This window comes from Peromyscus eremicus, chromosome 2 (genome assembly GCF_949786415.1).
Source record: "Peromyscus eremicus chromosome 2, PerEre_H2_v1, whole genome shotgun sequence".
Taxonomy (NCBI): domain Eukaryota; kingdom Metazoa; phylum Chordata; class Mammalia; order Rodentia; family Cricetidae; genus Peromyscus; species Peromyscus eremicus.
Window position 1 is genome coordinate 137,199,811 of NC_081417.1, and position 26,485 is coordinate 137,226,295.

Sequence of the window (26,485 nt, forward strand, 5' to 3'; positions counted from 1 at the left end):
GGACATTTGCCCGGAAGGTTGTCATGGAGCACTCCTGAGCCCTGCTTCCTACTGGACCCCTGGGCGTCTCCCCAAGGGGCTGCTCCCACCAAGCACCCCATATCTGAGCTCTGTCTGTGCCTATCACCCACTCACAGACTGACAGCACTCCTACACAGGGCTTCCTACAGTACCTTTCTTGCTCATCTGGATTCTCTCTTGTCTCTACAGTTCTAAATGACATCATCTCAACCATGTTCAACAGAAAGTTTATGGAGGAGCTGTTCAAACCCCAGGAGCTGTACTCTAAGAAGGCCCTGAGGACTGTGTATGACCGCCTGGCTCATGCCTCCATTATGCGACTGAACCAGGCCAGCATGGATAAGGTGAGCCGACAGCCGCTTAATCAGCTCAGCTCAGCTGCCCCTCTCCTACCCGTTGTGGGTGGTCCTAGGCGGGATCAAATAGGATTCCAAATGTCATGGTGTCTTGGAAGAAGCAAGTACTGTGAGTATAAGCTATAGTCAGTTGTCGGGCTGAGAGGGTCTCAGGAGGCGTCTGCAGCCAACCCTGTTGTGTTCCACAGGCCCCAAGAGAGCCCTGCTGTTCATGTCCCTATCCATGGGCATGAGCACGTGCTGCCCCAGTTCAAGCACTCAACCCCCAAGCTTTACCTCTGGGAAGAGGCTAAGAGAGGGCTAGGAAGACCAATATGATCAGAGCATGATGTTCCTGTATGCAGATGTCACAGTGAAGCCCATTAATATAAATAATAAATACACCCTAATAATTAGGTTTTAGCTGAGTGCTAGTGGTGCATGCCTTTAAGCTCAGCACTCAGGAGGCAGAGGCAGGTAGATCTCTGGATTCAAGGCCATCCTGGTCTACAGAGAGAATTCCAGGACAGGCTACACAGAGAAACCCTGTCTTGAAGAGAAAAAATGGTCAAACATCCAAGGCTACACAGAGAAAGCCTGTCTTGAAAAATAAAATAATAATAATAATAATAAATAATTTGTTTGTTTTTGTTTTTTGAGACAGGGTTTCTCTATGTATCTTTGGCTATCCTGCAACTCACTCTATAGACCAGGCTGGTCTTGAACTCAGAGATTTGCCTGCCTCTGCCTCCTAAGTGCTGAGATTAAAGGCGTGTGTCACCACCATCCAGCTTAATAAATAATATTTTTTTTTAATTTTCCTGACCAAAGTCAGAGAAACCATCATAGCCAAGAGGAACCCAGAAAAGCCCGGCAGCCAAACATACTGTTGTGTTCTGGAGGGGACCCTATAGCACAGTGTGACATCAGGGTTGGGCACAGTCACAAGTGTTTGCCTCACAAACACGAGACCATGAGTTTGACCCCAGAACCAAACGCTGGGCATGGTGGCATGCTCTCACAATCCCCGTACTGGGAGTAAAGACAGGAAGATATCTGTCTGAAGAGAGCTGAATGGCATTCCTAAGGACGACACTGAGGGTTAACGTCCTGCCTCCACAGGCACATGCTTACACATAAAAATCCAGCACATTGGAGAGAAACTAAACTAATGACATAGGGTCTCACATAGCCCAGGCTGGCCTCCAGCTCACTATGAAACTAAGAATGATCTTGAACTTCTGATCCTCCTGACTCCACCTCCTAAATGGTAGCCTGCACAACCACATCTGGTTATGTTGTGTTAGGAATCAAACTCAGGACTTCCTGCATGCTAAGTAACTTCTACCAATGGAGCCACATCCCCACACCCCAAGTTCTGGGACTGTAGACAATTATGAAGTTAGATGTGAATAACGATAATTATTTCTCAACTTGCTCCCTTATATGGACTTTTTTTTTGAAGTCCTGTAGACTAACACTAGATGGTGGGTACACAGAATCAACATCTGTCTGTTGCTGGTACTAGAAGCCTCAGTGAGACACACTAGCTTTAAATAGCCTTTACCTCCCATTATCTTCCTTTGGAAAAGTTACTTCATCCCCAAGTCTGTTTTCTCACTAACAAGGGGGTGTTGTTGTTTGTTTTTTGCTCTTTTGAGGGGCCCCCACCCAGGTCCCAAATAAATTACACACACAGAGGTTTATTCTTACTTATAAATGCATAGCCTTGGCTTGGCTTGTTGCTAACCAACCCTTCTTAACTTTAAATTATCCTACCTTTTGCCTCTGGATTTTTCCCGTTCTCTTACTTCTGTAAATCTTACTCTTACTCTGTGGCTTGCTGTATAGCTGGGTGGCTGGCCTCTGGTGTCCTCCTCTCCTTCTCTGGCTACTTCCTTTTTCCTTCCAGATTTCTCCTTCTATTAATTCTTTCTGCCTGCTATCCCTTCTCCTGCCTCACTATTGGCCATTCAATTCTTTATTAGACCACCAGGTGTTTTAGACAGGCACAGTAACACAGCTTCACAGAGTTAAACAAATGCAACATAAACAAAAGTAACACACCTTAAAATAATATACTACACTATGCTGTGGAGAAAATGAATGAATGTGTACTTTCTTTTTTTTTTTATGGTTTTTCAAGACAGGGTTTCTGTGTGTAGCTTTTTGCCTTTCCTGGAACTCACTTGGTAGCCCAGGCTGGCCTCGAACTCACAGAGATCTGCCTGCCTCTGCCTCCCGAGTACTGGGATTAAAGGCATGCGCCACCAACGCCCAGCTGAATGTGTACTTTCTATTTCTGTTTAACCCAAACAAAAACTACCTGCTGTATTTAAAAATGGTGCTAGGAAGCAGGTGTTGTGAAGCACACTTATAATCCCAGCACTTTGGAGGTTGAGGCAGGGGTATCAGAAGTTCAGCGTTAGCCTCTGCTTAATAGTGAGCTTGGGGGCTGGAGAGATGGCTCAGAGGTTAAGAGTACTGACTGATCTTCCAGAGGTCCTGAGTTCAATTCCCAGCAACCACATGGTGGCTCACACCATCTGTAATGAGATCTGGTACACTCTTCTGGCCGGCAGGCATGTATGCAGGCAGAACACTGTATACATAATAAATAAATAAAATCTTAAAAAAAAAAAAAAATTTAAAAAAAAAATAGTGAGCTTGGTCCCCTGTCTCAAAACTGTATTAATCGCCGGGCGGTGGTGGCGCACGCCTTTAATCCCAGCACTCGGGAGGCAGAGCCAGGCGGATCTCTGTGAGTTCGAGGCCAGCCTGGACTACCAAGTGAGTTCCAGGAAAGGCGCAAAGCTACACAGAGAAACCCTGTCTCGAAAAACCAAAAAAAAAAAAAAAAAAAAAACTGTATTAATCAATTCAATAATTAAAAAATAAGAGTGGAGGCTAGAGAGATGGCTCAGAGCATAGACTTAAGTATATAGCTTAAGAGCATATACTGCCCTTGCAGAGGACCCAAGTTCAGTTCCCATGTCAGGTGGAGCCACCTGTAATTCTGTCTCCAGGAGAAAACAGTGCAGTGCCTCTGGCCAGCAATCATGTGTACACCCCTATATACAGACACATGCATATAATTTAAATGTTTTTGTAATCTTACAAAATTTAAAATTAACACCAAAATGACATAGAGAAACCCTGTCTTGAAAAATGAAAAAATAAATTAAAATGGGGATAGGGTTGGGGATTTAGCTTAGTTAGTAAAATGTTTGCCTAGTGTCTTAATCAATGTTTATTGCTATGAAGAGACATCATGACCACGGCAGCTCTTATAAGAAAAACATTTAATTGGGGCTGGCTTACAGTTTCAGAGGTTTAGTCCATTATTATCATGGCGGGAAGCATGGCCGCAGGCAGGCACTGTGCTGGAGAAGGAGCTGAGAGTTCTACATCCAGATCAGGAGGCAGCAGGAAAAAGAGAGTGACACTGGTCCTGGCTTGATCACCTGAAGCCTCAAAGCCCACCCAGTGACATACTTCCTCCAACAAGGCCACACCTCCTAATCCCTGTCAAGTAGCACCACTCCTGACCAAGCATTTAAATATATGAGCCTATGGGGGCCATTCCTGTTCAAACCATCACACCTAGTGTACACAAAGCCTGGGCTCCATTCCCAGCACTACAAAAATAGAAAAAAGAAAAAAGAAAAGGAAGAAAAAAAAAACCATACTAATACAGAAAGCAAGCTACAGGGCCTGGAAAGATGGCCAAGTGGTTAGGGTTAGGGTAGCACTGGCTACTGTTCCAGAGGACCCAGGTTCAATTCCCAGCACCTACAAGGTAGTTCACAATTGTTTGTAACTTCAATTCCAGAGGATCGAGCACCTTCTTCTGGCCTCTGTATGCACCAGGTGCTTATATGGTACACAGACACACACCCAGGCAAACATGCATACACATAAAGAAATATAAAAAAGAAATTGAGCTGGACAGTGGTGGTGCACACCTTTAATCCCAGCACTCGAGAGGCAGAGCCAGGCAGATCTCTGTGAATTCGAGGCCAGCCTGGTCTACAGAGTGAGATCCAGCAAAGGCACCAAAACTACACAGAGAGACCCTGTCTCGAAAAGAAAAGAAATTTAACAAAGAAGAACTTGAATCAGGATTCCAGATCCTCCCAAGTCCAGGGTCCAGTGCAGAACTCACAGCAGCCAATATGGTTTTATATGTGTCCATCAGGAAGACACAGACGATGACCAGAAACCATGGTTTGCCCAGAGACTTTCTGGCTACTCCTGTTGTCTTAGCTTAGTTACTAACATCTTGTATTCTCAGAACTGCTCTGACTTGGGTAGCAACCCATGTGGTCACCTGAGCTGTGTGGCAAGCCCGTGGCCTGCTTTTCCACAACTGCTTTGCTCGGGTTCTGAACTGGTTTTGTGATCTCATCTGTTCTGTGTGTGCGTTGACAGCTCTATGACCTGATGACCATGGCTTTCAAATATCAAGTGCTGCTATGTCCACGCCCCAAGGATGTGCTGCTGGTCACTTTCAACCACTTAGACTCCATCAAGGGATTCATCCTGGACTCCCCAACCATCCTGCGGCAAGTGGATGAGACCTTCCGGCAGCTGATAGAGGTAAGCATGTCACCAGGCTGTCATCTCACTGCCACAACCCTTGTTCTCAGCCAGCTGTAAGAACCAGCAGGTTCTGTGATAACAGTGACAGGGTCAAAGCTTGCCAGTCTCCTAGAACATTCTAAAATCCCACAGCTGCCTATTTTGTAACGACAATGGGCAGTTATCATTTCATGCTCTCTATTGTGGCCTTTGTAGAGGGAAAATAACAACAAAGAACTTCCCTCTTGTCTGAAAGGGTGTTGGAAGTACATGTCTGCTAAATTGTGGGGAAAGGCCTTTGGCATGGCTGTTGTTCAAATCTTAGATGGTCTTTTAATTAAAAAAAAAAAAAACCTGAGCCAGATATTGGGGTGAAAGCTGAAAGATCAGAGAAGCAGAGCAAGCCACAGCCAACCTCACCTCACCAACTCCTCAGCCAATCCTGTTTCCATGAATCCTCAGACTGAAAGCTTCTGAGTCCTCACCAGAAAAAGTCTCAGCTGAACTGCTTTAGTTCCTGTTTCCTCACGCCTTATATACCTTTCTCGCCCTGCCGTCACTTCCTGGGATTAAAGTCATGTGTGCTTGTACTGAGATTAAAGGTGTGTGCCACTACTGCCTGGCTCTGTTTCCAATGTGGCCTTGAACTCACAGAGATCCAGATGGATCTCTGCCTCCCAATTGACAGGATTAAGGGTGTGTGCCACCACTGTCTGGCCTCTATGTCTAATCTAGTGGCTGGCTCTGTCCTCTGATCCTCAGGCAAGCTTTATTAGGGTACACAATATATCTCCACACGTGGCAGGATCTGTTCTACTTGGGAGGGTGGGTGTTGACACTCCTGCTTGCATGGTCCCTGCTTATCTGGGTCCCACCCCTGAGCACCCGCCCCCCACCTGTCCCTACAACTCAGACCATGGTGGAAAATGCAAAACTTCCCCCCTTGCCTCGGCAGATATATGGGAGTCTCTCTGCTGGGGAGTTCCAGCTGATCCGGCAGACACTGCTCATCTTCTTCCAAGACCTGCACATCCGAGTAAGTGCCTGGAACCCCTGTGGGTGGCTGCTCCCCTGGCCACAAGCCCGTCATCCAGAAAGACCAGGAGCAGGATTTTGCACGCCTAAGTGATGCCCATTATGCTTTGAATCTGCGACTATAAGCATTCTTGTGATAGATTTCAGCCATTTTTTTCCCACCTCCATTGAGCTTCTTTGAAATGTGGGTTTATTCTCTGCTTCTACAGAAGAACTTTGCTGTCCAGGTACCAGTCTGGCCTCAAAGCTTTTCTCAAGCTTCCCATCTTTAGTGTCCCTGCTTCAGACACTGTCGCATGGCTGCCCTCCTGCTCCGCTTCCCTGGGTCTTCCTCTCTCTCTCCCTCCACCTATCTCTAAGCCTCCCTCCCACTGCCGTCCACCCACTTGCTGAAATCCATCATGATCAGGCCTACTGGACCTATAATTTCACGTCTACAACTAAACTATTGCCCAAAAGCCAAGTGTGCCTGACTCTCTGGCTTCTGGTGAGGACGCTTTCTTTCCACCACTCACTTGGCTCAGAACCAACATCACTTTGGTTTTCCATCCTTGATCTGTCCTGTTGCTTCTGAAGTGCAGAGGGCTTGCCCTTCCATGGCTCTGCCCTTCTCTCCAGGCTGCTGACACTTTGGCTTGGGTTCACATACTTTTTTTTTTTTACAGTTTCTGGGACCATGACCAAGTCTCCGTGTATGCTAAGCAAGTTCCCTGCCACTGAGCTGAATCCTTAGCCCGCATTCATTTCTTCCTGGCTGTTGTCTCCTAAATATTCCCCTCTCATTAAATATCCCCCTCTCATTGTGCCCTGCCTACTCCAAACAGTTCTGTACCCTAACTTTCAAAAACACACTTCTAAACTTGGGGCGGGGGGCATGACTCTGCCAGATGGGGCTTGTTCCTTCCTAAAGTTGAGCCAACTGAGGTGGAAAGATGGCATGCTATAGCAAAACCCTGGTGTTAGACAGTATCATGCACACTGAGCTCTTGACCCTGAGCCAATCACTGCTCTTGAATCCCAGCTTCTTTACCTGAAAGTGGAAATGACAGTGTGTCATTTGGAGTTCGCTGGAAGAACCCTAAGGAACGTACATAATGGACATGTGGGTGCTTACATGTGAATGGTATAGACTACTTCTCCAAAGGATATGCAAGAAACTGGGTGGTGGTGGCACATGCCTTTAATCGCAGCACTGGGAGGCAGAGGCAGGCGGATCTCCGTGAGTTCGAGGCCACCCTGGGTTACAGCGTGAGTTCCAGGAAAGGCGCAAAGCTACACAGAGAAACCCTGTCTCGAAAAACCAAAAAAAAAAAAAAAAAAAAAAAAAAGGATATGCAAGAAACTGGTCACAGTACTGCCTCCTGGAGTGAGGAGCTGTGGAGGACAAGCAGAACAGAGGGACACCACAGCCCCTTTTGCACCTTTGGGACCTCATACTTAGGCACACATGAAAGCCAGAATCAAGAAGAGGACTAGAGGATGGTTCATGCCTGAATGTGTTTCTCTTCCAGGGGAGGGATAATAAATAGATTTCAGCTCTAATGCTAATTTTTATTTTTAACCCTCATGAATAATTTCATTGTATTAGCTATGGATGGAGCCAGCACAACATGAATATAAACTAAAGATCTCTAATGTTTGTGGGTAAAAATATAAAAATATGAAAGTACAAGCAAGCTTAAGCTTTGCAGCAGATTTAACACCAATTTGAACAGACTGAAAATTCCACTTGGTAGTGTTACCAGGACCATGCATATTTAAGCATATTTTAAGGATTGCAGTAATATAACAGCCATATTGATTTCTCAGTTGTGAGGAGACAAAATTCATTGTAATGAAAAGACATGCCTAATAATAATTCTACAGTGAACTCATTAAAATGTATTAAGCCACTAAATATATTGGGCTTTAATTGCTAAATGGGTAAAGAAGGAAACATCAAAATCACATCCAGTCATGGCGGCACATGCCTGTAATCCTCCACTGGGGAGGTAAAGGCAAGAGAAACAAGAGTTCAAGGTCATCCTTAGCTATGTATCTAGCCCTGGAGGGGGGTTGATTTGGAGTGGAGATGAATCACACAGCTTGGCAATCCTCTGCCAATGATCTGAACATCTGGGCTGGTTTCCCATGTCTGGTCTTTAATGGTGTTTCTATTCCGCTGCAACTTGTGATTGCCTATACAAATTTTCTGTTTTCAAAATAGTCTTGATAGATTTTAAATTTGTTAGCAAAACCAACTAAATCGAGAACACACAGTTCTGCACCAGGAACTCTTGCTTTTTTAACCAAAGCAAATACAAACTGCATGTTCCATACCAAGCTTTCTCTATCATGAGGCATCATGAATACGGTCAAGGTCCTGACCTGTGCACAGGGACCTTGACGGAGACCGCACTAGGACCAGTTCCATTTAGGCTCCTCAGGAGTTACTTAAAACCGTCTCAGCCCCACAATCCTCTTCAACCCTCTAGAGACACTCCAGAGCTGCTCCTGACCCTCCCCCTGACCTATGACCCCACATCCTTGCACTCTTCCATCCTGGCTCTCCTGCTCTTCCCGTTATCTGCGTTATTGGAAGCATCATTCCATCTTAGCTCTCCATGAATGTTCCCTACACTTGCACTTCATTACTCTTCTTGGGAAAGACTTCTACCCTGGAACATAGTCTAGCAAATGTTTATTGACTCCATCATGAATGCCAGGCACTGCTCTGAGGGTCTGAGGTACCTAGATGAACAAGACCAAGCTCCTGTTGAAGAGGATCTTAATAGGAAGCCCCAGGAGAACAAATAGGTCATGTTCCTAACTGAGACTTTTAGGAAAGTGGTAATGAGGAGAATTATGAAGGGCAGGAGGATGGGTCGTTCATTGAATTAGGTCAGCACTATCTAATAAAACCCCTGTATGGTGAGAATGTTTAGACCTGTGCTGGGATAGAAGAGTTAAGAGAGAAGACACAGAGGAGAGTGTGGTCAGCTCTCCCTAAGAGGATCAAGAAAGTCTTCTGAGGGCTGGAGAGATGGCTCAGCAGTTAGTAACGCTGACTGTTCCTTCAGAGGACCCCGGTTTGACTTCCAGCAACCACAGGGTGGCTCACAGTTGTCTATAACGCCAATTCCAGGGCATCCTGTGCCCTCTGTTGGCCCCTCAGACACTGCACTAACAGTGTAGAGACAAACACTCAGATAAGACATAAAATACACTTAAAGAAAAAAAAAAAGAAAGAAAGAAAGAAATTGTTTTGTTTTTGTTTGTTTAGTTTTTCAAGACAGGGTTTCTCTGTGTAACAGCCCTGGCTATCCTGGAACTCAATCTGTAGACCAGGCTGGCCTCAAACTTAAAGATCTGCCTGCCTCTGTCTCCTGAGTGCTGGAATTAAATAAGTGTGCCACCACACCTTGCCAATCTGTAATCATTTTAGCTTTTTATGTTATTGTTGTTTTAGTAATTTTTATTTTATTTTTAGAGATATAATTACACCATTTCCCCCTTTCCTTCCTCTAACCCTTCCATTTACCCCTCATCATTGCTCTCTTTCAAATTCATGGTCTCTTTTTCACTAATTCTTATTACACATATATATGTCTAAGTATAGGATTATAGTATTACAAAATATACCTCGCTCAATCTGGATAATGTTGCTTGGGTGTATGTTTTCAGGGCTGACCCTTTGATAGTAGATCACCATTGACATGCTCTTCCCTGGGGAAGCCTTATTCCTCCTGTAGTTCTTTGTGTAGGGTTGAGGTCTCACAGCGTTCGTGTTGCACCCCACCCCCAGTCCACTCTAGCATGTTCAGCCCCTGCTGTGTACTTCCAGGACTTGGCACTCCCAAGCCTGGCCTCCTTTCTGAAGGTTAGGGTAGCAAGCAGTCTCCACAGGCCCTAGACCTGTGGAAAATGAGGTAGAACTCTGATCCTGAAGATGGTTGGCATCGGGAAGTTCAGCAACCCTGGAGGTGATAGCTTTAAGAGGCCTCTCCCTCTCCCTCCAGCCCTTGGCCTGGACTTCTCTGGAGTTACTGAAGATGTGTGACTCCTGCTTGCAGCTCTTTTCAGAGGTGCCTGCCCAGCAGCCAGTTTTGGTTAGGTGGTCAAGTCTGTTGATAACTCATACAGCTCTTGGGGAACCCAAAGCCAGCACCATAAGAAAATGTCAGGGAAAAAAATGGGTGTTTTGCCTTTATGTGTGTCTGTGTATCACATGCATGCCTAGTGCCTGAGGCCAGAAGAGGGAATAGAATCCTCTGGAACTGACAGACAGTTGTGAGCCACCATGTGGTTATGGGTACTAGGAATCGACCTGGGCTTCTCTGGAAGAGCAGCCAGTATTCTTAACAGCTGAGCCATCTCTACAGCCCCTAATGCTATTTTTATTTATTTATTTATTTATTTATTTATTTATTTATTTATTTATTTATTTATTTTGAGACAGGGTTTCTCTGTGTAGCTTTGCGCCTTTCCTGGAACTCACTTGGTAGCCCAGGAGGGGCTCGAACTCACAGAGATCCACCTGGCTCTGCCTCCCAAATGCTGAGATTAAAGGCATGTGCCACCACCGCCCGGCCTAATGCTATTTTAAAAACAAGCTTTCAGGCATGATATGGTAGCACATGCCTATAATCCCAGCACTTAGGAGGTAGAGGCAGGAGTTCTAGGCCAGCCTCAGCTACATGTTGAACACAAGGCCATCCTTGAAGGGCTACATGAGACCCTGTCTTAAACAAAAAGAGCTAGGAGTGATAGTGTAGGCCTTTAATTCCAGCCACTTGAGAGGCAGAGACAGGAGGATTTCTTTGAGTTCAAGACCAGCCTGGTACATAGGGAGCTCCAGGACTGCCAGGACTACCCTAGAGACATCATCTAAAAAAAACAATAAAACTCAAGCTGGAGCCGGGCAGTGGTGGCGCACGCCTTTAATCCCAGCACTCGGGAGGCAGAGCCAGGCGGATCTCTGTGAATTCGAGGCCAGCCTGGACTACCAAGTGAGTTTCAGGAAAGGCGCAAAGCTACACAGAGAAACCCTGTCTCAAAAAACCAAAAAAAAAAAAAAACTCAAGCTGGGCATTGTAGGCAGAGTTACATGGCAGAGGGTAGATAAGAAATATGGGGGGCTGGAGAGATGGCTCAGAGGTTAAGAGCACTGCTTGTGCTTCCAAAGGTCCTGAGTTCAATTCCCAGCAACCACATGGTGGCTCACAACTATCTGTAATGAGATCTGGTGCCCTCTTCTGGCTTGCAGGGATATGTGCAGACAGAACACTGTAGATATAATAAATAAATAAATCTTTAAAAAAAAAAAAAAAGAAAGAAATATGGGTTAATTTAAAATGTAAGAGTTAGGGGCTGGAGAGATGGCTCAGAGGTTAAGAGCACTGGCTGTTCTTCCAGAGGTCCTGAGTTCAATTCCCAGCATCCACATGGTGACTCACAACCATCTGTAATGAGATCTGGCTCCCTCTTCTGGCCTGAAGGAATATACGCAAGCAGAACACTGTATACATAATAAATAAATAAATTTTTTTAAAAAATGTAAGAGTTAGCTAGTAACAAGCCTGAGCTATGGGCCAATCATTTATAATTAAGATTTATTTATTATATATACAGTGTTCTCTCTGCATGTATGCCTGCAGGCCAGAAGAGGGCACCAGATCTCATTACAGATGGTTGTGAGCCACCATGTGGTTGCTGGGAATTGAACTCAGGACCTCTGGAAGAACAGCCAGTGCTCTTAACCGCTGAGCCATCTCTCCAGCTGCATTTATAATTAAAATTAAGTCTCTGAGGGTTTATTGGGAAGCCAGTAGTCCAATGAAAAGCTCCACCTACAGGGCATGATAGCAAATACCTTAATTCCAGCACAGAGTGAGTTCCAGGACAGCCAGGGCTACACAGAAAAAAACCTGTGTCAGAAAAGAAAAAAAACAAAAACAAACAATAACAAAAAAGACACAAGACAAATGTTTGTGGGTATGTACACACATTTATGTTTATGTTTTGTGCACATATGTGTATATTCATGTGTATGCAAGTGCATTTGTGTATATGTGTGCAGTTAGAGGACAGAAATGGATATGTGGTATTGTTCCTCAGGAGACATCCAGCTTGTTTTCTGTTATTGATTCTTTTGTTTGTTTGGTTGGTTGGGAGTTTTTGTTTGGTTGTTTCTGTTTTTGAGACAGGGTCTCACTGTACAATTCTGGCTAGCCTGGAACTTCCTATGTACACCCGAATGGCCCTAAATTCACAGAGACCCATCTGCCTCTGCCTCCTGAATACCTTGCCCAGCGCTCCACCTTGTTTTCTGAGATAGGGATTCCTACTGGGGCCTGGGACTTGCTCATTAGACAAGGCTGGCTGTCTAGCACGCTCCAGGGACCTGCCTGTCTTCATCTGGCGTTATAGGCATGTGCAGATTTAGGCCATTGGTCAGCATCCATTTGTCCCGAGCATCTGTCCTGGGATGGACGGAGCCCTCTAGCAGCAGCTGCAGGTGGGACACTGAGCACTTTTCCTTGCGGTAAAACCTCACCTGGCTTTCCCTGGGTTCTGGGGAAACTGGGTCTTCATGCTTGCACAGCAGGCAGTTCACCTACTGAGCTCTCTCTCTGCCCTCCACCCCAAGACAGATTTTCACTAGGCTCATAAGGAGAGGGCAGGCCGGGCGGTGATGGCACACACCTTTAATCCCAGCACTCGGGAGGCAGAGGCAGGCTATGAGTTTATGGCCAGCCTGGTCTACAAAGCAAGTTCCAGGACAGCCACGGGTGTTACACAGAGAAACCCTGTCTCAAAAAACAACCAAACAAAAAAGAGATGGCAAAAAATACTGGCTCAGTAGCTTTCTGAGGATATGGCTGCCAGGCCTGGGAAGGAAGGTGTCAGCACCTGCATATGGGAAACACAGGAGTCAAAAATGTGCCTGCAGCTGGACCTGGTCTGGCAGGCAGCAGAGAGCCAAGGATTTGAAGGAAGGTACATGGTTGATGAGGAGTCCAGAAGAGTGTCTTTATCAGTAGGATGGGGAGCAGGCTGAAAACAGGTAAGGAAGGCAGGAGATGCTGGTCAGCAGCGAGGAACAGAAGGTAGGGTAGAGAGGAAGGCCAGGTACAGAATGTTACGCTGGCATGGCTTGGCCCCCAAGTAGATATAGGAAGGTGACTGAAGGTAGCTCAGACTGCTAGCTTGGTGGCCTGGTAGTGGTGCTCTCTGAGATTGGAAATTCTAAAGGGTGAGGGAGGCTGAGAAAAACAACGGTGGGCATTTTTCTGAGTAGGGTGAGTTGGAGAAGCATTCCATGGACCCAGCGTACTCCTTTCTACTAAACTCATATGCCTTCATCACAGAATCTGAAAGTAAAGAATTCCTTAAAGGTCCCTCACCCACCTCTGACCAAGCCAGTTTACCCATTCTCCTCAGAACATGACTTGTGCCTGCTCATCTCCACTTCTGGAGCATCGTCCACAACGCTCGTTTCCTCCAGCCCCCAGCATCCTCAGCCTGACTGTTCTGTGCCTAGACTCATGTTCTTGAACACTTGGTCCCTGGCTGTTGGAACTATTTGGAAAGGATCAGGAGATGTGGCCTTGTTAGAGGACATGTAGCCTTGTTGGTGGGGCTGTTCAGTAAACTGCCATGCTCAAGTATACTATGTGGAATGTCTGCCTTTCTAGTCTGTCTTAGTCACTTTTCTGTTACTGTGGTAGAACACCACGACCAAGGCAACCTATAAAAGAAAGCGTTTAAACGAACCTAAGGTTTCAGGGGGCTAAAGTCTATGCTGGCAGATGAAGGGACAGCTGAGAGCTCACATCTTGATCTATAAACACAAGGCAGAGTGAGCGAGCACTGGGAATCACACAGGTCTTTTGGAACATCAAAGCCTGCCCCCAGTGACACAGCCCCACCAACAAGGCCACATGTCCTCTAACAAGGCCACACCTCCTGATCCTTTCCAAACAGTTCCAACAGCCAGGGACCAAGTGTTCAAGAACATGAGCCTAGGCACATTCTCCTTCAGACCACCACATGGTGTTTTTACATGTATGCTTGTGTTGTGGGTCCAAATGAGCCTTTTACTGTCTTTCTTTCTAGCTCTAGAGTGTGGACCCAGGGCCTCAGCCATGCTCAGCAAGTCCTCTAACCTAAGCTACAGCCCAGTCCTCCAAGCAGACTAATAAAGAGACTTAGCTACCGTTTATTGAGTACATACTATGTGTGTATAGGTTCTGCCTGCTCCCCATCCTTGATGCCAGGGCCTTACACATGCTAAGCCAGTGTTCTACCACGGACTCATGTCCCCAGATCCTGTTTTTGTAAATTTTCCTCATCTTTAAAATAGGAAAACATTTGAAGGGTTTAGGATCAAGCTCAGAAGTCATCCTATTGTATGGAGCTGGAGAAGTGATTCAGCAGTTAGGAGCACCTATTTTGGGTGTCTCATAACCACTTATAACTCCAGCTCCAAGGGACCCATTGCCTTCCTCTGGCCTCCACAGGCACCAACATGTGTCTGCACACATACACTTATGCACACATATACCTAAATGAGTGTGTGTGTGTGTGTATACACGCGCACACACACACACACACACACACACACACACACAAGTCATTATGTGGGTGAAGCCACTCTAAACCTGCATGTCCTTATAGTATGTCCCTCCCTTCACATTACAAGCTGCCTAGGTAGCATTCACAAACCACTGTTCATCCTCAGAACATTTGTGTCCATGAAAACATACCAGAAAAATGACACCAAATATTTATTTTTTTCCAGGTATCCACATTTCTAAAGGACAAAGTTCAAAATTCTAATGGTCGCTTTGTGTTGCCAGTGTCTGGGCCTGTTCCCTGGGGAACTGAAGTTCCTGGAGTCATCAGGTAAATCCTCATTGGTAACTGCTCAGCAGTGTTTGAGGTGCCAGGAACACAGAACGTGCCCACCCCACGACTACAACACTGTGGAGCCCCTCAGGCTCTGCTTACCTGTCTCTTCTTCAATAAAGCTCAGCTATACAGAGGTCGAGGACTAATCCCATCTTTGCCACTTGAATGGAGGATGCCTGGAGCAAGCCACCCACTCCCGGTTCTATCTCCAGTCTTAAATGGTTGCTGTGAAAAGAAACGGACACACTCTGAAGTGCTTACACAGCTCTTGTGCCTCTGCCCAACTGTCACAGTTGTCTTTATCTTTTGTTCGTTTGGTTTCAGGGGCCCTGGGAATAGAACCCACGGTCGGTCTTGCATATGCCAAGCAAGTGTGCCGAGCTACACCTCCAATGTAGCTTCTTTATCGCCAGTGAGGGATTAAATTCCTTTTTGTCCTGCTGTGCGCAAATGCTAAGGTGGCCTCTGAGACTGCCCAAGTTTAGAGAACTCCCATCATGTCATACTTTGTATTCCAGAATGTTCAATGAGGAAGGAAAAGAGGTAAAGAAGACAGAATTCAAGCATGGTGGAAGCTATGTTGATGCGCACAAGGAGGGCTCTTTTGAGCTTTATGGAGACCGAGTCTTGAAGCTGGGAATTAACATGTAAGCAAATTCTCCCTCTGGATGAACTTGAGTCCACAGAGGTCATGTCATTAAAAACAGACCGACTTCTGCTCTGAAAAATCCCCGCTGACTATACTGAGGATATGGCTCAGCTAACAGGGCGCTTGCCCAGCACACACGAAACCCTGCCTTCTCTACCCAGCACAACCTAAACCAGCATAATGGTCCGAGCCTATAATCTCAGCATTTAGGATATGGAGGCAAGAGGCTAAAAGTTCATCAAGGTCATCCTGGGCAACATGGTGAACATGAGGCCACCCTAGAGTACATGAGAGCCTGTCTGGGGACAAAACCAAACCAAACCCATTAATCACTGGAGTCATTTCCCCCAAATGACATTTAAATGCTGAGGATCCCCGGGGAACATTTCCATAGGCAAAAGATACATTGTCTTAAGTAACTCTGGAGGAGGAGGAGCCAGTGTCTCTGCCATGGAAGGCCACACAGCCTCCCTGTAGTAATGTTATCCAATTCCTCATGTCCTTAGTGCTATTCTTTTGTTTTGTTTTGTTTTGTTTTTTAAGACAGGGTTTCTCCATGTGGCCCTGGCTGGCCTGGAACTCACAGAGATCCGCCTGCCTCTGCCTCCCAAATGCTGGGATTAAAGGTGTGCGCCACCATCACCCGGCCTCAGTGCTATTCTTTCCTGGCTTTTTCTTGGGGAAGAAGTAAAATGTGAGCGGTTCACAACTCAGGTAAGTTCTACACTCACAGCCTCTTTCTGGATGCCATTCGACGCCTCGATAAAATAAATGACAACTATGCTTACCAGTTAGAGGGAAGTGGGTGAGCCGGGCTGGGTAACAGCACAGCTGGATAACAGCACAGCTGGGTAACAGCACAGCTGGGTAACAGCACCGCTCTGTTGCCCCCAGGTACAGTGTGAGTCGGCCTGTGGAAACCCATATGTCTTCAACAGCCAAGAACTTAGCCTCAAGGTCACAGGTGAGTTTCTGCTCTCATTCATCACACCCCCCACGCCCCCACCCCCGCTTCTTTCTACGTACAACAATCTGCATGGGGAGGAGGTGGGGACTCCGGCTTTCAGAACAAGTCAACTGTACCCTCACTGTTTGCACTTTCCCTTTCAGCCTTACAAGTACACAGGGTTTTAACTGTAGCTTTGCTGGGAGCCTTCCAGTGATCTGATTATTAGGTAATTTGGGGATTGGTTCACCACCATAATTAAGTAGGAGCCACATACCAGGACATGGCAAATAGCTTTGTACCAGAGCCATGAAGCCTGTGGCCGCTGAGTCCAACGTGTGTGCGAATTCGGGGATCAAATCACCCCTCTTCAATGCTTCCTAGTTTTAAGGATGTGGTAACTATCCTTCAAAATGAGGTTTTCGTTCCTCTGAGTTCCATATCTACAAATTTTCACTAACTAGCCACACACTAGCGACAGAACAAATCAGGGACTGTTCAGTTATTAAGTATTTATGGAACTGTGTCCATGGGTTGGGTACCGGGACAGAAGCTTGGCGTAGATGTGGTCCCACCCTGAAGAAGCTTTGGTTCCCTGGGAAGGACACTGATAGAAACAAACAGCCACGAGCTAGAAGGAGTGTGTTGACAGTCTATGCCAGAAGACTGTGCATGCTGTCCTTGGGGGGAGGGGAGCATGGGGACAAGGGACCGCAAAGGCTTTCTGAGGAGGTGGCATGGAAATAAGGCTCCAGAGTGGGCAAGACACCAAATAGCAGAGGAAGAGCAGTGGGTGTCAGTCAAGGTGCCAGGGTGAGCACAAACAGACATGAAAAAGTGTCTCGTTTGGAGACAGCTCTTCTCTCCATGGCTCCCTCAGCACAGCAGACACAAGGACGTTGGGGTCGGATTAAGGAAGGTCTTCACTCCATTTCTTCTTTATGTAGGAGGTAGGGGGCTTGCTTTCAAGAAAGACAGAAATAAGAGAGTGTGTTTTCAGTAACTGGTGGTGTTGGGTTAGAGAGAGCCCCGAGCCAGGTAGGAAGGCGAAGGGTAGAGTGGGGAACGGATGGTGGGAGAAGGGAATGGAGTCTGTGTTCCTGGATATGACCACCAGAGGGCAGGATGGGAATTCCTCTGGACGGCTGCTTGCCCTGCAGACTTGACAGGAACCACTTGGCAGAGGGAACTGGACTGACTAAAGAGGAAGCTAGGCCCTTCTCCTCCCCTCCAAGGAGGAAGGTAGTCTGAGAAGTGCGGGTCCCTGGGGCATTCCACTCAGCTTCAAAGCTGGAAATCTGTGGTCTGCTTCTTTGCTCGCGTCCTCTGCTGCTGACTGGATTATTATTATGGCTAAGCTTGCTTTCACTCTGTAGTTGAGCCCAGAAATCATTTAAACTGCTATTGTTTTTGCCTTGTTGTATAATTCCTCCCTGCATCTCTGGGGTCTTGGCAGGAAATGTGATCACCCTGTGTGGCTACAAATCACATAGTTGTTTCTACAGGAAAACATTGCTCCAAACCCTCTTGCCAAAGAAGAGCTGAATTTCTTGGCCAGGCTAATGGGAGGGATGGAGATCAAGAAAACGAGTGGCCCTGAACCAGGATTCCGGTTGAATCTGTTTATGACCGATGAGGAGGAGGAGTATGTTTTAAACCTGTTCTTTTCTTTCCTTTCTTTCTTTCTTTTTTTGGACAGGGTCTCTCTCGTATAGCCCAGATGGCCTCACATTCACTATGTAGCTGAGAATGGCCTTGAACTCCAGACCCTCCCACCTCTGCCTCCCAAGTACTGGATTACAGGTGTGGCCACCACACTCAGTTTATACGGGATCAAATCCAGGCCTCTTGTACATGCTGGAGCTGGCACTCCATTAACCAAGAGAGTTCTCCAGCCCTAAACCTGTTGCTTAAAGATATGTAATACAGGGGACTGGAGAGATGTCTCAGTAGTTAAGAGCACTGACTGCTCTTCCAGAGGTCCTGAGTTCAATTCCCAGCAACCACATGGTGGCTCACAACCATCTAATGAGATCTGGTGTCCTCTTCTGGCCTGCAGATATACATGCAGAGCACTTACACATAAAATATAAATAAATAAATGAATTTCTTTTTTCTTTTTTTTTTTTTTTTTTTTTTTTTTGAGCTGAGGATTGAACCCAGGGCCTTGTGCTTGCTAGGCAAGCACTCTACCACTGAGCTAAATCCTCAACCCATAAATGAATTTTTTAAAAAATTAAAATTTAAAAAAAAGATATGTAATACATTCTTGTCCCCATGGCTTGGACCACGTGTAAATACATATTTAAACCCCGACATGTGATAAGAACACAGACAGGACAACTTCAGACCAACACATAAACACAGGGGTAAAAACCGGAAGCGAAACACCAACAACCCATGCTGACCTGATTAAAGACTCCCCGGGGAGTAAACAGATGGGACCCCCAAGTCATTCCCCAGAAGCCCTGGTGTTTTACTACACAGAGCAGCTAAGCAAGAAGATGACCAGGCCGGGCTGGAGAGGCATCTCAGCAGCTCAAGGCCTCAAGCCTGAGACCCGAGTTCCAGCCCTGGGACCTACATGGGGAAGGAGACAACTGACACCCACAGGTGTCCTCTGACTTCTCCATGCTTGCTGTGGCACGTGTGCACACACTCATGAACACACACAAATATAGAGTGATAGCCTCTGAGCCTGTCCTGTCCTCAGGAGGCTCTGGCAGGAGAATGAAGAACAAGCCATTTTAGCTTGCTAGGTCACAAACGCTGTAGTGGAGGCCGATCCGCACTGCGCTGTAGTGAAGGCCGATCCGCATTGCGGTGTAGCGGAGGCCGATCCGCACTGCGGTGTAGCGGAGGCCGATCCGCACTGCGGTGTAGTGGAGGCTGATCCGCACTGCGGTGTAGTAAAGGCCGATCCGCACTGCGCTGTAGTGAAGGCCGATCCGCACTGCGGTGTAGTAGAGGCTGATCCGCACTGCGGTGTAGTAGAGGCTGATCCGCACTGCGGATCGAAGAGACTGGCGTGTGACCTGGCCTCAGAACTTGCTGAGCAGAGAGATGCAAACACACATGCCTTTCTGAAATGTAGGAATGGGAGGGGGAGGTGGTGTGGAAAGGCAAGGGAAAAGTGCAGAAAAGGAAAGAAAGGAAAGAGATTACCATGTTCTCATGAGGGGGTTCACCATGCAAGGAAGACGAAACTAACCTTGTACCCCTGGGTCCGTTTCTTCTTGCCTCATCCAGACATGCGGCACTGTCCAGGCCGGAGGAGTTATCCTATGACGTCATCAACATACAGGCTACACAGGTACGTATCCTCCTCCTCATCTTGTAAAAAAATTTGCTCTCCAAGGATGGAGATGGCTCAATGGTTAAGAGCTCTGGCTGCTCTTGCAGAGGACGCTAATCCAATTCCCAGCACCCATATGGTAGCTCATAACCATCTGTACCTCTAGTTCCAGGGGATCTGGTGCCCTCTTCTGGCCTCTGTGGGCAGTAGGCACATACATGATGCACATACATACATGAAGACAAAACACTCATTCACAGAAAATAAAAATAAAATAAATCTTTAAAAAAAATTGAGGGGCTGGAGAGATGGCTCAGAGGTTAAGAACACTGGCTGTTCTTCCAGAGGTCCTGAGTTCAATTCCCAGCACCCATATGGTGGCTAACAACCATCTGTAATGGGATCTGGCTCCCTCTTCTGGCCTGTAGGGATACATGCAAACAGAACACTGTATACATAATAAATAAATAAATCTTTAAAAAAAAAATAAAAAATAAAAAAAATAAAAAAAAATAAATAAATAAAAAAAATTGAGCTGGATAGTGCTGCCACACACCTTTATCCTAGCACTTGGGAGGCAGAGGCATGCGGATCTCAGAGTTCGAGGTCAGCCAGGGCTACACAGTGAAACCCTATCTCAAGAAACAAAACAAAAAAAAATTGGTCTCCAATGGTCCCCTGTTGTATTTGTCCCTAATCTGGCAAAGAGCTGAGCATGAAATTGAAATACCTCCTGGCCATACAGGAGCCCTGCAGACATGTCCTCTTCCTCCTTCTGCCCCCATTTCTCCACAGGACCAGCAACGGAATGAGGAGTTGGCCCGGATCATGGGGGAGTTTGAGATCACAGACCAGCCAGAGATCACAGAACAGAGCACAAGCAAGGGGGATGACTTGCTCGCCATGATGGACAAGTTATAGAAGGACTGATGGGCACCCCCTAGCTAGCCCACCCACCCTCAAGAGACTGCCTGATGACCACCCTGGGTACAGATAGCCCAGGATCCAGTGTGCTCCTGTTGGTTTCTCCAACTGAGATCTGCATCTCTAGTCTATTTTTATGTCAGAAAAAAAAAAAAAAAAAAAAAAAAAAAAAAAAAAAAAAAAAAAAAAAAAACCTCTCAGAGAGCATCCTCTTCTGATGCCACGCACATTCATGTATTTTCAGCAAAATATATTCTGGCTCTTAACCCAGACCTTCCCCATTATTTGTAATTCAATGGCAACCATACAAGCATCCTAGGCCAGAGGCTGAACCCAAGTCAATAAGGAGACATAGCCACTGCAGCTTTCCTGCAGGGACATGCATCTCACAAGTCCCTATAAGGACAAAAGAAAGAGCAACACCTGAAATCCCTGCACTGAGGCAGGAGGATAGGAAGTTTCTGGACATTCTAGGCTGCATGACAAGACATATCTTTAGTTGGGCCATGGTGATACATGGCTTTAATCTCAGCACTCAGGAGGCAGAGGCTGGTGGATCTCTGAATTTAAGGCCAGCCTGGTCTACAGAGTGAGTTCTTGACAGCCAGGGCTACACAGAAATTGTGTCTAAAAAACAAGACAAAACAAAACAAAAAAAGTTGGGGACTCAGTGGGTAAAAGCACTAGCCATTCAAACCTGGTGACCTGAATTTGATCCCTAGAGCCTCTATGTAAAAAAATCTGATGTGGGGCCCGGGCAGTGGTGGCACACACCTTTAATCCCAGCACTCGGGAGGCAGAGGCAGGCAGATCTCTGTGAGTTCAAGGCCAGCCTGGTCTTCAAAGCGAGTTCTAGGAAAGGCGCAAAGCTACACAGAGAAACCCTGTCTCAAAAAACCAAAAAAAAAAAAAAAAAAAAAAAAAAACAAAAAAAACCCTGATGTGGGGACAGGAAAGATGGCTCAGCATTTAAGGGCACTGACAGCTCTTTCAGAGGTCCTGAGTTCAATTCCCAGCAACCACATGGTGGCTCACAACCATCTGTAATGGGATCTGGTGCCCTCTTATATGTAAACTGCATAAACAAGTTAAAAAACAAACCCGATGTGGTAGCACACATCCATAATCCCAGCACTTCTGCTGTAAGATGGGGAGTGGAGACAGAATTATCCAGAAGCTTGCAGGCCGGATAACCTGCAATCTGTAGCACAAGAAACCAGAGATTCTGGAGCCTACTCCTGAATGTTATCCTGGGACCTCCACATGCACACCATGGCATGCACCACCACCACCACCACCCACCCGTCCTACCACCCCCATGCACACACACTAAAATAAACAGCTGGACATGGTGGTGCATACCTGTAATCCCAGCACTTGACAGGCAGAAGGAAGAGAATCAGGAGTTCAAGACCAGCCTCAGCAACAAGTTTGAGGCCAGCCTAGGTTTTATGAGACCCTCTCTCAAAAATAATGAGCCAGGTGGTAGTGGTGCATGCCTTTAATCCCAGCACTCGGGAGGCAGAGGCAAGTGGATCTCTATGAGTTCGAGGCCAGCCTGGTCTACAGAGTGAGTTCCAGGAAAGCTACACAGAGAAATGCTGTCTCAAAAAACCAAAAAACAATTTTTAATTAATTAATTAATGCATAGATAGATAGATAGATAGATAGATAGATGGATAGATGGATAGATGGATAAATGGGAGAAAAGAAGAGAAAAACCAGGGATGGGACTATGGCTCAGTGGGTACCATGCATGCTGTGCGGTAACACAAGAATAAGGACCTGAGTTCAGATCTCAGAACCCACATAGAGCCGGATGCTATGGCGCATGTCTGTAATCTCAGTGTCCTACAGGGAGATCCGAAGCAGAGAGAGGAATCCCTGGAGGCTCACAGGCCACCTAGACAGGCATGTGCAGTAGCAAACCAGGGACCGGCCCCCATCTCAAGGTGAAGGCAAGAACAAATACCTGAAGATGTCTTCTGACTTCCATACATGCCACAGCACACATGTACCTGCACTTACTACACCACACACACACACACACACACACACACACACACACACACACACAATTTAAAGATTAAATGTAATTAAAAAAATAAGTCAAGTGGTGGTGGCACACGTCTTTAATCCCAGTACTTGGAAGGCAGAGGCAGGAGGATCTCTGAGTTTGAAGCCAGCCTGGTCTACAGAGTGAGTTCCAGAACAGCCAGGACTGTTACACAGAACAACCTGTCTTGAAAAACCAAATAATCCTCCCCATTCCCCAAAAAAGTCTAAGTTTCTGGGGAGTGTTTTGTTTGGCTTCTCTTCCAGGTAAGTTTGAAATCATAGAAACAGGCAGTCACCTCAATATGCAGCTAGTTTTACCTCAACTTGACACTAGCTTGAGTCACTGGAGATACCAGAACCTCAACTGAAAAAAAATGCTTTCATAATATGGGGGTTCTAGGCAAGCCCGGAGGGTATTTTCTTAATTAGTGATTAATGGAGCTCCCAGTCCATTGTGGGTGGGGCCATCCCTGGGCCAGTGGTCCTGGGTTCTATAAGAAAGCAGGCTGCCAAGTGGTGGTGGCACACGCCTTTAATCCCAGCACTCAGGAGGCAGAGCCAGGCAGATCTCTGTGAGTTCAAGCCAGCCTGGTCTACTGAACGAGATCCAAAACAGGTACCAAAACAACACAGAGAAACCCTGTCTCAAGGGGAAAAAAAAAGAAAAGAAAAGAAAGCAGGCCGAGCAAGCCAGTCAGCAGCACTCCTCCATGGCCTCTGCATCAGCTCCTGCCTCCAGATTCCTGCCCTGTTTGAGTTCCTGTCCCAACTTCCTTTTGATGATGAACAGTGAGGTAAAAGTGTAAGCCAAATAAACCCTTTCCTCTTCAACTTGCTTCAGTCACGGTGTGTCATCAGAGCAATAGAAACCCTGACTAAGCTGGGTGATGGCACATGGAGGCAGAGGCAGCAAATCTTCGTGAATTTGAGGCCAGCCTGGTCTACAGAGTAAGTTCCAGGACAAGCTAGGACTGTTGTTACACAGAGAAATCCTGTCTTGAAAAGAAAGAAAGAAAGAAAGAAAGAAAGAAAGAAAGAAAGAAAGAAAAGAAGGAAGGAAGGAAGGAAAAAAGGAAGGAAGGAAGAGAGAAAGAAAGAAAGAAGAAAAGAAAGAAAGAAAGAAAGAAAGAAAGAAAGAAAGAAAGAAAGAAAGAAAGAAAGAAAAACAGAAACCCTAAGACAGCCTGTCATGGCAGTTTAGAAGGTGTCCCACCCTACCTCCTGTACATTAACAGCTGTCACCTTGGGTGTTGGTGAGATGGCTCAGTGGTTTAGAGTACCTGATGCCCTCCCAAAGCACCAGGGTGTAGCCGGAGATTTCTCCAGTCCTGCCAAGGCCACAGACACTCAGACCCAAGTAAATACGCAGAGACTTATATTACTTATAAACTATTTGGCCGTGGCAGGCTCCTTGCTATCCAGTTCTTACATCTTAAATTAACCCATTTCTATTAATCTTTAAGTTGCCACATGGCTTGTGGCTTACCAGTATTTTACATCTTAACTCCTCATGGTGGCAGTGGCTGGCAGTGTCTCCTGACTCAGCCTTCCACTTCCCAGAATTTTCCTCTCTGCTTATCCCACCTACACTATACTTCCTGCCTGGCTACTGGCCAATCGGCATTTTATTTATCAATCAATCAGAGCAACACGTTCACAGTATACAGAAAGACATCCCCAGCACTTCCCCCTTTTCTTTTTTTCAAAAAGGAAGGTTTTAACTTTAACATAGTAAACTTACATAAAACAAAACAATTATCAAGCAAGAATTATAGCTATAATATCTAGTCTACTTGTATTTGGCAAAATTAAAGAAGATATCATACTATCCTATATTTGTGAGTCTAAGGTTTCATATCTAACTTACTTTTTATCATAACTAAGGAAATTATAACTATCTAGTCTTCAACTACATCAAAGACCTCAGAAGGATATAATATTACCTGAGAAATGGGAGAAGGATGCAAGCAACTTTCAGGAGTCTTGCAAGAGTAGACAGAGAGAGCTGGCAGCCTGGACAGTCATGCAAAGTTTTTCTGTAAAGTTGGGCCATCTGTCTTCAGCCCACAGGCCTAGAGTCTCTCAGTCACTTCTCTCCGTGTCCTGTAGAATGTCTGGCAGTTTCCTCTGTGAAGCAGGAACCTAAAGGACCATTTTGCCAAGCAAAGTTCAGTGGTCACCTTCCTATGGGTCCTGCATGTCCAGTTGATCAAGCAGTCCAGGCAAGAAGAGTTTCTTGCCTTGCCCAAATGTCTATTTTTGCCAAGAACAAGATAAACTCCATATAGAGTGTCTTCAATGCCCATCCTCCTCTCTGAAGTAAATCAGTGCTGCCAGGAGCAGACATGTCTCACTGTCCAGAAAGTCTAAATTTTTAAAACATTTTAAATGCCATATTCTGTAAGTCTTTGAAGTGTTTGAAGATTACCTACCTAGTTGAATTATATCTATGTATACCTAGAAAACTTAACATGACTGTAAGTTTGACTATCATAGAAGACTAATTATTAATCTGTATTTTTTAATTATCCATTACAATCTAAATGAGTTACATACACATAATACCTCAAATGAGAGTAGAAATATATATACAGTATAACAAAATTAAGTTTAAACTTGTATCAATAAACTAAAATCCATAGCAATGTAAAACATTTCTAAACAAGTTGTTGGTCTTTAAAGTAGGTTCATGGCCGGGCGGAGGTGGCACATGCCTTTAATCCCAGCACTTGGGAGGCAGAGCCAGGCAGATCTTTGTGAGTTCGAGGCCAGCTTGGTCTACATAGCGAGATCCAAGAAAGGTGAAAGCTACACAGAGAAACCCTGTCTCGAGAGAAAAAAAAAAAAAAAAAAGTAGGTTCATTAGCAGGGAGGCTATATAGCAGGGGGGAACCTAGGATGACTGTGGCTTATAATAAGCTTTGGTGTTACTCAATTACTGGGCAAGCCTCAATTAAACATTTCACTATTAGGATAAGAATTTATACTGTATCAAGCTGATAATAGAAAAATAAATAAATTAATAAGAAAGTAGGTTCATTAATCTACCCTTTTATCCTATCATATCTATACCCTATATATCTATATCATATCCTCCTTTTTTCTTTTAGAAAGATATTACATTTATAATCAACCTGTTTTAAATAAAAATATTGGCCAGGCGGTGGTGGCACATGCCTTTAATCCCAACACTCAGGAAGCAGAGCCAGGTGGATCTCTGTGAGTTCAAGGCCAGCCTGGGCTACCAAGTGAGTTCCAGGAAAGGTGCAAAACTACACAGAGAAACCCTGTCTCGAAAAACCAAAATATATATATTGGTTTTCCTCTGTCCCACACCAGAGGGACCAAAAAAATCTCTTTTTTTTTTTTTTTTGGTTTTTCGAGACAGGGTTTCTCTGTGTAGCTTTGCGCCTTTCCTGGGACTCACTTGGTAGCCCAGGCTGGCCTCGAACTCACAGAGATCCGCCTGGCTCTGCCTCCCGAGTGCTGGGATTAAAGGCGTGCGCCACCACCGCCCGGCCAAAAAAATCTCTTAACCTTTTTTTTAGCAATATGCTTGGGTTTAGAGAAGGAGTGAGCCAATTCCATCTCCAAAGCCAGCTTGGTATATTTGGGAATTTGGGTGTAGCTTCTCATACTACTTCCTGCTGGATGAGGGCACTGTATTCTTATGGGGACACAAAGAAAATTTTATGATTATGGGGTAGTCCATGAAGCTGTATTGTCTGAACCAGTTGCCTTGAAACCAT

The 26,485-nt window shown here is 45.7% G+C and overlaps 1 protein-coding gene across 2 annotated transcripts in view; it reads left to right on the forward strand.

Moving 5' to 3' along the window:
* Oscp1 (organic solute carrier partner 1) overlaps positions 1–20,955 on the forward strand; it is a 37,840-nt gene extending 16,885 nt beyond the window's left edge. For both annotated transcript variants that reach the window (XM_059254953.1, XM_059254954.1), the window contains 9 exons: positions 211–365; positions 4,788–4,955; positions 5,893–5,973; positions 14,755–14,858; positions 15,383–15,511; positions 16,408–16,477; positions 17,965–18,104; positions 19,709–19,772; positions 20,550–20,955. In XM_059254953.1, the coding sequence (XP_059110936.1) occupies positions 211–365; positions 4,788–4,955; positions 5,893–5,973; positions 14,755–14,858; positions 15,383–15,511; positions 16,408–16,477; positions 17,965–18,104; positions 19,709–19,772; positions 20,550–20,675 (1,037 nt within the window). In that variant the 3' untranslated portion in view covers positions 20,676–20,955. The remainder of the gene's footprint in view (positions 1–210; positions 366–4,787; positions 4,956–5,892; positions 5,974–14,754; positions 14,859–15,382; positions 15,512–16,407; positions 16,478–17,964; positions 18,105–19,708; positions 19,773–20,549) is intronic.
* Positions 20,956–26,485: the final 5,530 nt, after the last annotated feature.